We start from the raw sequence: 13,300 nt of genomic DNA, 5'->3' as shown, positions 1-13,300 counted from the left end.
AAATTCTACAAGCAGGAAGTAAAGACACATTTGTACTTTGCATTCTAGAGGGCAGAATTCAGCAGAAATATAGGTGACACTTTCAGGAATTTTCAGGACCTTCTGTGTAAATGCTCCTACAATCCCCTTAAATCTCTTTGGGTTTTATTCTCATTAAGTATCAGCTTTTGACAAGCCAGTTTTATTGATATCATATTAACCTTGACAGTCAATCATGGGAAGTTGTATTGAAGTCATGAAGTGGAACGTAGCTCATTGTAAATAATATATAAGGTTGAAGTGAAGGGAAAAAAGGAACTTGACATGATTAATAGCACAACCTACAACCTCCTGATGCCGTCATTGGGAATATGAGGGCAAAAGCTGGTGTCTGGAAAGAGCTCACCTAACGCAACTCCAACGGGTTGTAAAATTAAGTTCAAATAAATGGCACAAACAACGGCAGACACCACTGACCTGATTGAAATTCTTGGGTCATGAGCAGCCGCACACAGCAACATAGCTGTGGTTCCCTTAATAACAGTGCTGTCCTCAGGAGGGCGGACGATAGAAGTGCGATCTGAAAAGAACACAACCCACAGTTCAGGTGAAATTGCCAACTTCCATCTTGACTTGGGCGCTTGCCCTCAGAAGAGAGTGAGCAGGGTCATTTGTCATTCCAGACAAGAACCATTTTGTTATTCCCCTCCCAGCTCCCGCCATCCAGCAAGCAAGAAAAGTGCAAAGCCCTCCAAAGGAAAGCGATTACGGGAAAAGTTCAAAAGGGAAAGCACGTTCTCTTCCAAACTTTTCTTAATTTCCCACATGATCCCAATTGTAGGGGCACGGATATATAAGCATAATCGGAACCAAATTTCAGTGCAGATTTTGCCATGGCCAAGGACCAGTGACTCTCTCTTAACTGCCACAAGGAAATTGGGAGCCAGCCCTGTCAATGTCTGCTCTTAGGAAAGGGAAGTGGTGGCTGCTGGCCAGTCCTGGCAAGGCTGAGGCCACAGACAGGCCAGCAGGATGCAGGCCCAGCAAGCAATCTGGAGCAGACAGAGACAGACTTCAGTGCCAGGTCAGAGACTGATCCTTCAGGACCCTGGACAGATCCCAGAGAGTGAGTGACTTCACTGCTACTACATCTCAGAGACAGCTGTGTCGTGGGGGTGGCCTTGCCCCCCTTTTTTTCTGGGGCTCAAAAGAGAAAATCCCAGCTTGACTCATTCTTGGCAACCCTTGCTACAGACCGGCATTGACTTGTCCTGACATGGAGTCTTTAACTTCAACAGAGAGCCCTTTTATACTGCCGTGGTCTGACTGTCACTTCTCAGGTTCCGCCCCCTTGCTGATCAACGCAGAGCCTTCAAGGGGCTCCTCAGTGAGCAGCAGTAGCTCCTCACCCTCCAAGTCTCTGTCACTGCTGGAAGACAGGGTCATGGCAGCAGCAACCTTAACTTCAGTTAATGCTAACCAGGGTCCCAGTTTAAGCAGGACCTAAAACAGTGGCCACATTCGCACATAATGTGGAACCAGGGGTCCAAGGGACCTGTGGTTCCGCTCCCTGCTCCCCCATCCAAATTCAGATGTCACGGAGAGCGGCCTCTCTACAGTCAGCAAAACTGCAGAGAGGAGGAGGAATTGGTTATTATTTATTTATTTAAAATATTCATACCCCGCCCCTCCAGTGCAGTACTGCTCGGGGTGGCTGACAACAATAAAATAGATACAAGGCACAGAAAACCTAATAAAGTTAAGCAAATTGAACAAACAAGTTAAAAGTCAGGTTAAAACCACACTCATTATTAGGTTCAAATTAAAAGTTATTTTAAAAACGAAAAACTGAAAATTATAAAAAGCTAAAGAACCTACCAGATATAACAAAAAAAAAAGGGAGCATTAAAAAAGCCTCCTTAAAAAGGTGTGTTTTAAGTTGTGTTTTTTTTTAAATACTGAGGGAGGGAGCATGGCGAAGCTCTTCAGGGAGGGTGTTCCAAAGCTGAGGGGCCACAACCAAAAAGGCCCTGACTCTAGTCCCCGCCAACCGGATCTCTGTTAGTGGCGGGGACATGAGCAGGACCTGAGACGATGAGCGGCAGGCCCTGGCTGGATCCTATGGGCAAATGTGGAACTGGCTGCCTGGGCTTCCTTCTTGACTGAAGGAAGGCTCCAGCAGCCAATAGCAGCCAGAGTGAGGGAGGAGCTTCCTCCCTCAACTCCGGTTGTAGAACAGGCAGAATATGGTGCCATGTTTGGACACAAAGATGGCACAGCTAAACCAGAGGTCCTGGCAGCGAATCTCACTACAAACCGAAGGTACAAATCAGAGTTTGAGGAGGGAAACCGTGGGTCCATTTTCGGTTGTGAAAATTAGCATGAAGCAACTGCACTTAAAGTCCATACAGCTGTTTTCCCTTTGTGTTTAAGGGGAGAGGGGAGAATTTGTGCCAAAGAGGACAAAAGATTGGACAAGAGAGCACTGTTTTCAAAAGCGGGCTCTTGATTTCTTAACATAAGAACATAAGAACAGCCCTGCTGGATCAGGCCCAAGGAAGCCCATCTAGTCCAGCATCCTGTTTCACACAGTGGCCCACCAGATGCCCCTGAGAAGCCCACAGGCAGGAGCTGAGGGCATGCCCTCTCTCCTGCTGTTGCTCCCCTGCCTTTTGCCTCAGTCTGAGGCTGGAGGTGGCCTATAGCCCTCAGACTAGTAGCTGTTGATAGACCTCTCCTCCATGAAGTTATCCAAACCCTTCTTAAAGCCATCCAGGTTGTTGGCTGTCACCACATCTTGTGGCAGAGAATTCCACAAGTGGATTATGCGTTGTGTGAAAAAGTATTTCCGTTTGTTGGTCCTAGATTTCCCGACAATCAATTTCATGGGATGACCCCTGGTTCTAGTATTATGGGAGAGGGAGAAGGATTTCTCTCTCTCCACTTTCTCCACACCATGCATGATTTTATAGACCTCTATCATGTCTCCCCGCAGTCGTCTTTTTTCTAAACTAAAAAGCCCCGGGTCAGTGGGATCTCTATACTGGCAATTTAGTCATGTGATGTCCTAGAAAGTTACGACCTGTTAGTGTTACGGAGGAGGACTTCAAAGTTCCTCTGCCATTTGCATTAGTCCATTGCCACGAAGCTGCCCAGCTCCCATAAGCCAGCTGGCAGCTCCCCGAGATTTCAGAAATGATCAAAGGTTTTTGCCAGCTCCTCATACAATCCTCTGAATCTCTCTGGCATGACCAGTTATTTTCAGTACAGAAAGTACTTTTGATGTGCAAAGTGATACATTCCTTATCTTGCTGAGAGAAGAGGCAAACTATCACAGGCATGTATAATGAAGCCCAAATGGCCACCACTTCACAGCAAAGCACCTTCAGAGGGGAATGATATGCATTGGAGAAGGTCTTGGAGTGAAGGGAGTACCTAACGCTTCCCCTGCTTATCATGTTTAGCAAGAAACCTATTTGCACCTCAGCTGCCTTTACCTTCACTGTGAAGGTCTGGAACATGGGGACAGAGGAAGCTGCCTTATTAGGAGAGGAGAGCTGGTCTTGTGGTAGCAAGCATGGCTTGTCCCATTAGCTAAGAAGGGTCCACCCTGGTTGCATATGAATGGGAGACTAGAAGTGTGAGCACTGCAAGATATTCCCCTCAGGGGATGGAGCTGCCGCTCTGGGAAGAGCATCTAGGTGCCAAGTTCCCTCCCTGGCAGCATCTCCAAGACAGGGCAGAGAGAGATTCCTGCCTGCAACCTTGGAGAAGCCGCTGCCAGTCTGTGTAGACAATACTGAGCTAGATAGACCAATGGCCTGACTCAGTATATGGCAGCTCCCTATGCTCCTATTTTGAGTCAGAGGACTACTGGAAATGAGGTGGTCCAACAATACAGGTTTGCATCAGAAGCTCAGGTTGGCAGGACTACATTTTGAGGCTAAAACAACAATAGTGCCAGTGTGCTAAGGAAGGAAGGATAAGAAGGGGAAATTTGGCCCACCAGTCCATTCAGGCGCTGGAATTAAACCTTGTTAATTTGATGTAAACATAGGTTTGGGAGTGTCCAAAGAGTCACAGGTCTTGTTCTGTACCCACAAGGCCTTCGGTGTATTATTTCTTCAACAGCATTCCCTCACCTCATGCTGGATGGCAAGGCACCCTTAAATGGAGGGGAGTCGCAAAAAGCTGTTTTGAAACCACATGGCATGGAGGATGTGATGTTCTAAGTCAAACATTCCCGGTGGTTTTAGTAGAGGCCATATAGGCATAAAATGTTAAACTGTCAAGCCAGAGTCCAGTTGTCTGGGGCTGTAAAATCAAGTACACACCAGTGGAGCTCATACATGCCAATGAGACAGGGGCAAAAGACCATGTTAGGAGTACTCAGGAGAAATGAATGGCAGACAGGACTAACACGGCAGCAGCCATTCTGAGAGTGACAGGAAGGGTTAGAGAAACCACAGAGGCAAACTACTCCATGCACAAAAGAGGTGACATTCACCCCAGTGTTGCTAAAGCCCGGCTATTCAAGAAGGCCCAGGAAAGAGAGACCACTGCAGCATGTGGATAAGATACCAAAGATCTCTATAATGCCTGCTGCACAGAGAAGGGATGGCTTCAGACCACAGCGGCTAAATCCAGGTGCGAGAGAGGGAGATAAATGGGGAAAGGGAACAAAGCTCCATTTCTCAGAAGAAATAATATGCCCTCATGCCTGAAGAGATTTCTGTCGAAGAGTCAAGAGCTAAATGTGAACATCAGACACTATTAAGCACCGTGTCTGAGAGTGCTAGATATTTCTGCTCTAGCCCTCAGGTGATAAAACAGTGTCCGTGCCATTCTCGCTGTTGCACATGCAGGTCGTGATTAAATTAAATCCAATTTTAAAAGATGCAGCAGGACAATTAGAATGAACTGGCAACCTGTGCATACAAGGAAGGAAGGAAGGAAGGAAGGAAGGAAGGAAGGAAGGAAGGAAGGAAGGAAGGAAGGAAAGAAAGAAGGTAATTTTTTGAGAAGAATGACCTGAAAACAGTGAGAAGAATGACCTGAAAACAGTGGTGCACCAGCCAGTAAGCTCCAGGCTGGTCTACTGCAATGCACTCTATGTAGGGCTGCCTTTGTACGTAGTCTGGAAACTTCAGTTATTCCAAAATGCAGCAGCCCGATTGGTCTCTGGGGTATCCTGGAGAGACCACATTATCTAGTTTGAAATTTAATTTTAATCTGGTTAAAAATTATTTTCATTGTTTTATGATGTGTTTTTGATTGTAATGTAAACCTCCCTGAGCCACTTTAGGAAGGGTAGTATATAAATTCAATGAACGAATGAAAGAACCAACCAAAAAGGAACATCCAGTGGAGCTGATGGGTCATACCTATACCCACGTTCCACTAGCATGAGCCTGGAGAACAAGCAGTCTGCATCCTGATCTGTGCACCAGTTGCATCCCATCAGGATTATTTCTACAGAACCTCCACATGGCAGCCAGGGCTCATGGTCTATGAATCAATGAAATATGCTGCAAGTATCTCAGGCGTCACATTAGGTGGGTTTTGGTATAAGTTAACATGCATTTTGAAATGCAGAGATGTCAAATGTGCATCCAGCTCAAAGAAAATCAGTCCTCAGGCTGTACTTCGTGTTCAGGAACAGAAGAAAAGCAATATGCTTCTTAAACCCCAGACCGTTATTTTCAATAGAGGTAATAAACATAACTCTGCCTTTAATGTTAGGCTGACGTTAACCCTTTCCTTGGCAAGCAGGTGGCTCAGATACCCAAGATTGGCTCGAAGGTCTTCTTACAATGGGATGAAATTCCTTTTGACACAAAGGCCAGCCCTGCTCAGACAAAATCTCTAGCTAGCCCAGCGTGTTATTTCCCACAGTCAGAAGCCTCAGGCCAGCCCACAAGCAAAGCATGGAGGCAAGCAGCCTCCCCCACAAATGCGGCCCTGCGCTGCTCTTCAGTGCCACCCTCCTGCCTCTGAACAGGGGGTGGCCATTGAGTCACCATAGCCAAAAGGCCACTGCCGGACTAGAGATCGGTTTCATCCACTTTAAGAAACCACCAGGGCTCGTGACCATCATGACACCTTGTGGCAGCAGCAGGTTTCAGAAAGGCACGTTCTGTGAAGTGGAACGTATTAGAAGAATTAGTTCTAGCTTCGCCCAGGCAGAGCATCTGCCCGCTACGACTTCATTGCGCTCCTTACCGCCTGCCACAGCCCTTGACCTTATCCATGAGAGACCAAGCTAAAGCCCCCTTGCCCCCCGTCACAGCCCCCTCACCCCAGAGAGTCCCCCTTCTGCTCCTCCCCCCTCCTCACCCTCGCAGGGCCCGAGTGGCAAGTTAACAATGCAACCGCGGAGGGCAATAACACAACTGGCAAGAGACCGGCCGGAGTGAGGGCTCAGTCGGAGCTGAAAGGAGGAGGAGATGGGCCGGTGGGTGGAGATTTAATGCTGGGGGAGGTGGCAAGAGACCGGCCAGGAGTGGGGTGGGGAGAAAGACAGAAAGAAAGAGGCTGCCCGCCTGGCCCCTCTGAGCCACATCAGAGCCCCTCTGAGCCACATCCTGGGCCGAAGCCCCTCTGCCGCCACCCCAGCTACCCTCAGCAGGCCTGCTGACCCAGCGGGCAAGCAGGCAGACATCCCAGGCCCGCTTTTCTGGCGTACCTTGCGGCCTGCTGCCTCACCTCAGCCTGACACCAAGTGGTCAGGGTTGCCTCTCACCTTCTCCTCCTCCTCCACGCTCCCTGCCCTTCTGTGTGAGGCGGAGGCAGAAGCACCGCCTGAGAAGCCTGTCCGCTGCCATCTGGCCTGATTTCCCCCCGGAACACTAATATTGTGCGCAATAGAGAACTAGAACTCCTCTACCTCCTCCCTCCACACTAGTGATCTTCATTATTGTCTGCGTAGGGCCACCTGGTGAACAACCTTCAATGTGAGAACTACTTCCTACTACGTTGACCTCTAGGGGTGTGCACACCCTGTTCAAATTCAACCTGATTTGATTCAATCTGGTGGTCCGGTTCAAACAGTTCAAGCTTAACAGATTCTCCTTTACAAGCAGAGCACTCAAACCAGGCCAAATCAGGCTGAACCGGTTTGACCCGGTTCGAGAGCATGAACCGAACTGCCATCGGTTCTAATGAACCGGCTCACAGACCAGGTGTTTCCGTTCGAACCATGGGTGTAACTACCATTAGGCAAGGGGAGGCAGTCATCTTGGGGCCCCACTGCCTCGAGGGGCCCCCCAAAGGCACATCACATGACTCCCCACCTGCCCATGTTGCACCCCCTATAAATTAGGTTGAGTCTCTTGGAGATTGGCAGGAGCAGAGAGTAAAAAAACTACAGTAGATTCAATGTGAACTAGATATTCACCGTATTCATAATGGGGATGTGAGTGTGAGTCCACGATATATTGTGAAGTGTGTTTGTGTGTGGATATCAGCGAGGGTCCCATTTTAAAATCTTGTCTCTGGGCCCCCTCCAACCTTGCTACGCCCCTGGTTCGAATCTGAACTGAACCACCTCTGCCGGTTCCATGCACAGCCCTGTTTACCTCCCTGCTGTGCTGGGCTTTCCCCAGCGCAGGTGGGTGGAGGCCTTTAAGAGATATGGAGCCCTGTTGAGCCCCAATGTCATCTTGGAAGGTGCTCTTGGAACACTGGGAAGTGTAGTCTTTCTCAGCGCTTCCCCCATAGAGCTCTGTGGGGGATATGGCTGCATTGGGGCTCTTTCCCTTAAAGGAGCCCATGGGTTGGGCAAAGTGCAGTGTTGTGTGTTGCTGGGGGCGCTGTGCAGTGCATTTGACTTTGGCTGAAGCTTTGCACAGGCCTAATGAACAATTAGTGAGGCAGCCTCAGGGTTGATGGGACCCGCCCCTGGTTCCCGGACACTGCTCCACACCATGCAGAATCTTAGAAACCTCGATCATGTCCCCTCCTTTCCCCCCTAAACTAAAACAGCCCCAACACTTGACACTTTCCTCATAGGGGATCACTGACATTCGTGCATGCTTAGGAGGCATATTCAAGTCAAAGTATTCCTATCTCAGTTCTCCAGAAGAAGAAAGCACACTCTGATCACCTCTGTCAAAACACAGCATCCTCTGTGTGTGTGTGTGAGATCTCGTTAGATCCGCTATAAAACACACAGATATTATTCGTATTAAATTATTCATTTCCCCCCTCATGAAATGGAAAGTTTGTAATTGGCTTCCTGAGGGCACAATGAGAGCTGATTAGGCCTTGATTAATATTGGAGCTTAAAACAAACATGGTCCTTACTCCACACGGTGAGAGCGGCAGAAGCATTAAGAGCTCCTTCGGAGTTGACTGCACAGCAGGTATAGTTGCCAGCGTCTTGGAGGGAGACGGGTGTTATCTGGAGCCCACCAGACTCGAGGAGGATGAACCTGGGGATCTGAATGGAGCCGCTGGCCAGAACCTGGCTGCCTGGAACAGAGCAGGAGGAAACAGCTACAATTCTCTGATTTGCAGTGCATGAAGGAGCGCGTGCTATGTTAATGCCTCCTGGCAGACAGCAATAATTAGAGTGATTTCCCAGCAGAATAATATGGCTTTACCCTTTTTCCATGCAATGGCAGGCTTTGGTGCCCCCGAAACACTGCATCTCAAAACTGCCGTCATCCCTTCGGTAACCGTGGTGTCTGCTGGCGGCTGGGAGAACGTTGGTGCAATATCTGGAACCCAAAATGCGTTGTAAGAAAGGGTCGCTGCATCAGCTTTTGCAAAGATCTCTAAGCTCCTTATGGAGTTTGGCAGAATCGTGATAAGAACACTACAAAAACCTTTCGGGAGAGACAGTAACCTTTCATTATTGGTCTCCCAGGAATTTTCCAACTTGGACAATTGGCTAAATAAAAAAGCAAAAGTGGGGAACGCTCATGCATGTACCAGGCAAATAGAAAGGGCTTAAAAGGAGATGAATGGAAATAAAACTATTTGCGTCTATTCTCACAACATGCTTCTTTAAGATGAAAAGCAACTCAGCCCAATATAAGTTTGCAAAGCTGAATGTCAGCCAAAAGAAGTTTCCATTTGATTCCCATCCAAGGTATTTTAACATTTCCCCCCATATCACACTACATTATTTTAGACTCCAGTGCAAAGATCAAACAAGGCAGTCCTATTAGCTCTAGCCCAGAAAGTATATCAGACAGGTAAGCCTAGCAAAGATCTAACAACAGAGGCTGGTACCAGTCATCAGAAGGAATAACTAGGCACCCATCCATCAAGCATGGATCCAGCCAGATCCAGCTGAAAAACCCGCCCTCGGGTAATAAATGTCATGGTTGAAGTTGAGGCCATGAGCAGGGAGGGAGGCTAAAGCAAGGCTAAAGCAAGACCGCTCTGGGCTCCTTGGAGGAAGAGCGGGATATTAAAAATGTGTAAACTGCCGTCCCGTTCCCCCCCACCCCCCAAAAAACCAAGGCCTGCATTTGCTGTGCCTGTGACCGAGTTCACGCTTCTTTTGCAGCAAGAGATCATTAATCTCGTTGCTGCCATGTCTCCGCATGGTTGTGGGGCCGATATCCCGATTCGCGTCTCCTTGTTATCACAATTTAACTTAAGGGGTTTGGATATAGTATCATCTGGAAAGCAAAGGCGTGTGGAAGGCTGCTTGACTTGCTTAGGGATGAGGTGTGGGGGGTTGTTCATTTGTGTGTGTGGGCTGGGGGGAGGAAGTGAGAGGCTGGACTCTTCACTAGGAATTTGGAAACTGCCTTGTACGGAGTCATACCATCGGCCCACTGAACCCAGTGGTGCCTACTCTGGCTGGCAGCAGCTCTGCAGAGTCTCAGGCTACAAGGGTCTCAGGTTCGAATCATGCTGCCATCCTTTTTTAACTGGAGATGTCAGGGATTGGAGCAGAGGCCTTCACTCTGAAACTGGGCCATCGCTGCCCACCATGGTCTCATACCACACCCAGCTCTCTCCACGCAATAGGTAAAGAACTGGTCACCTTCTGCCCCACAAGTAACAACTCTGACCAACCAGATATCCAGCCAGGATGCCATAACATCCGTTTTTGTTTGTTTTAAAAGAGAAAGGGGAAAGGCAGGTCTTAGAAGAAGTGAAAAGGGGTGTGTGTGTGTGTGTGAATATTAACATCCTGTAAGCCACCATGCTTTGGCCTGGGCCCGAGTACGTGAATGAATGAAAGGCGAGAAGGCAGGAATGAATGAGCTCCGTCTGGCACCGTTCCAGGACACAGCGTGTGGGTTGCAGTGCTGGCATATGTTCCAACGCCATTTAGGAAGGAGCGCAGTTCGCGGCATCCTCAGGGGTAGCACCGTTCTAGCAACACCCCCAACACGAGACGATTATAAAATCATCCCACGGCAGGTGAAGGGTTGTAGGCAAGCCTCCTCCGGGATGCAGCTGGCAATCACAGGCTACAACATTCCTTAATGGCTTGATTCAGAATAATATTCTGGAAGCTAAAGCAGTGCAGCTGCAGCAGCAAGACTGGTGCGTTAATATGGATCACAGTCACCTCCCTCCCCATGCCAAACGTGCTTGGTTAAGATGCAACAAGTCCACAATGAATGCATTAGTGGCCATTTGGTCATGTTCCTACGAGGCACCATGCAAAGTGAGGTCACTCTAATACTTAGCCTGTGCCCCTCTTAAATCCAGCACAAGCCTCCCTCCAGCAGCAGGGGGTCTCCCTTCTGTTTCTTTTTAGGGAGGGACACTTCTTCCCATTCCTTTTGCTGTGTAGTTGGACAACTTTGTTTTGGTCAAAAGTGGCATATACATATTCTAAATAATAATATGTTGCTTTCCCCAATACAGTAGCCATACATCGGCAGTAGGGGTGTGCATGGAACCGGCTGGTCCAGTTCGGTTCGAGTCCGGACCGGGCCAGTTCGGCCCAGCACCCCCTTGGACCCCCCCTCCAGTTAGGTCTGGGGGTGGTATTCCTTTTTAAAAACAAAACAAAACACTGGACTGAACACCCCCGACCATTAGGGATGTGCATGGAACTGGCTGGCCTGGTTCGGTTCGAGGCTGAACTGGCCTCAAACCCAAACAGGCCAGTTCGGTCCGGCACCCCCTCAAACCCTCCCCCACTCCCGGTTCGGTGGGTTTGTGATCCTTAATTTTTTTTTTTAAGGCCATGTGAGCAGGCTGGGTGGCTGGGTAAAGGCTGAAAACTGGGCGAGGAGGTGATTGAGAAGGCTGGTGGCGGGGAGGTGGAACCTCCATGGACATCTGAAGGCAGTGGCAGACCTGAAGGCAGGGGGGTAAACGCCATCAGGTCCAGGCTCCAAAATTACCTAGCTGCACCTCTGAGACTGTCTCCCATCTTCCCTGACCTTGCACAGGCTATGTCAATACAACTTACTGGTGACATCCAGAAAGGTATGGCTCTGCACCTCCCCAGCTTCATTCTTTGCAAAACACTGGAAGATTCCCGAATCATCCGGCTGAAGCCTCTCGATCTGAAGACTCCCATTGAGCAGAACTTTGTAACGGGGATTCGGCAGCTTGTGGAGAGGGACTGCATCCTTGTACCACACCAGAGTAGGGAGTGGGACACCTGCACAAAGGAGACAGGCAATGGGGGGAAACACCCTTAGTGTATATGCACATGCCAGCACATTGCTGCATCCGATTTCTCATCATATGGGTTTCCCCCCCAATAATGCATTTCATTAAATAATTACTAAAGTAAAGTTGTGCCGTTGAGTTGGTGTCGACTCCTGGCAACCACAGAGCCCTGTGGTTGTCTTTGGTAGAATACAGGAGAGGTTTATCATTGCCGTCTCCCGTGCAGTAGGAGATGATGCCTTTCAGCATCTTCCTGTATCGCTGCTGCCTGATATAGCTGTTTCCCATAGTCTGGGAAACATACTATAAAGCATTTTTTACAGCAAGAATAGAGGCTTTCCTTTGCAGTACTCAGACTGAAGGTCACAATAATAACAGTTGCCAATTAAAAACACTTCATGTCACAATTAGAGAATTAGGTTAATCATGTCAGGACTTGAAAAGGTCAAATGATTAGTTGGATTCAGGCCGTGATCCTCTGCACACTTCCTGGAGGATAAGTCCTAGGGGATAAGTTAGCGGAAGCCATTTCCAAGTGAGCTTGATTAGAACTCGGCTGCTAACGGCAGAGTTCAGAACACACAAAATATGTAACATTATTAGGCTAGTTCCCGTGGACAGCAACAGGGTAGGACAGGTGCCCTCCTCAAGTTTGGGAACAGTGTGCATTCCCGCTTTGTGATTATGCGTGAGTAAACAGCAAGGTAGGAGGCACAGGCGGGGATAGTCTACTAAGCTGCAGCTGGGTAGGAGGGCTCCACCCTACCCAGAGAGCTGTACTCAGCTCTTAAATGAGGTAGAAAGAAAAGCCCTCCCACCCAACATCAGCCTCACAGACAATCGCCCATCTAGTCCAGCATCCTGTTTCGCACAGTGGCCCACCAGATGCCACGGGGAGCCTACATTATGAGCACACAATCACAAAACAGAAGCATGCACAGTTCCTGAACTTGGGTAGGACTCTTGTGCTACCCCAAACAACGATTGTGTGAACTAGCCTCCCATCTCAGTAAATTCCCATACTGCAGATGGGAGGCTGAGACAAAGGGGCTTGTGGCTGAGATGAAATTTGAATCAGGCTGATGGCCTTTACGCTTGGTCAGTATGCTAGACTGGCTCCAAAAATGAATGCCAAGGGCCATACGACAAAGCAATGGTAGAACGCTTAGAAGACGATAAAATAGAGCTTGAATGGTATATTTTTTAATTCTTCTGTCCATGGTACTCGCTAGGTTATCTTCAAGAGGCTCTGGCAACATCCCTCTTCTGGCAGTTTATGTCGCAACCAGAAGGTCCCAAGTCCACCCCAGCAAAGGTCAAACAACCTGAACTACACATACATGGAACAAGAACTGAGGATTTGAGGAGGGAAGAAGACTTCTCTGGGAGCTTCTATCACCAATGTACTCCTGTACAACTGTGAGGCAGAGTCAGGTAAGCAAAGTGAAACTGCAAGACTGGGAAGCTCTTTCTCATTTTCCTGGCCACATGTGATTATCAAGAAAGAAAGGACAAGGCAAGATACAATGCCATCCTTTGTGATTGGGCAAGGAGTCTAATTTATACATTCTGAAGCAGGGGCGCTGGTCTTGCAGTAGCAAGCATGAATTGTCCCCTTTGCTAAGCAGGGCCTACCCAGGTTTACTTTGGATGGGTAACTACATGCGAGCGCTTTAAGGTATTTCCCCTTTGGGGATGGGGCCATAACTGCATGCAGAAAGTC

At 48.6% G+C, this 13,300-nt stretch overlaps 1 protein-coding gene across 9 annotated transcripts in view; it reads right to left on the bottom strand.

The window, feature by feature from the left end:
* SDK1 (sidekick cell adhesion molecule 1) overlaps positions 1-13,300 on the bottom strand; it is a 733,784-nt gene that overhangs the window by 284,213 nt on the left and 436,271 nt on the right. For all 9 annotated transcript variants that reach the window (XM_053276314.1, XM_053276315.1, XM_053276313.1 and 6 more), the window contains 4 exons: positions 11,372-11,566; positions 8,583-8,699; positions 8,284-8,451; positions 457-559 (listed from right to left, as the gene is read on the bottom strand). In XM_053276314.1, coding sequence (XP_053132289.1) covers positions 457-559; positions 8,284-8,451; positions 8,583-8,699; positions 11,372-11,566 — 583 coding nt within the window. The remainder of the gene's footprint in view (positions 1-456; positions 560-8,283; positions 8,452-8,582; positions 8,700-11,371; positions 11,567-13,300) is intronic.

This window comes from Hemicordylus capensis, chromosome 13 (genome assembly GCF_027244095.1).
Source record: "Hemicordylus capensis ecotype Gifberg chromosome 13, rHemCap1.1.pri, whole genome shotgun sequence".
NCBI lineage: Eukaryota > Metazoa > Chordata > Lepidosauria > Squamata > Cordylidae > Hemicordylus > Hemicordylus capensis.
Note: the sequence above shows the minus strand (reverse complement) of the source record. Positions and strands in the feature narration are given on the sequence as shown.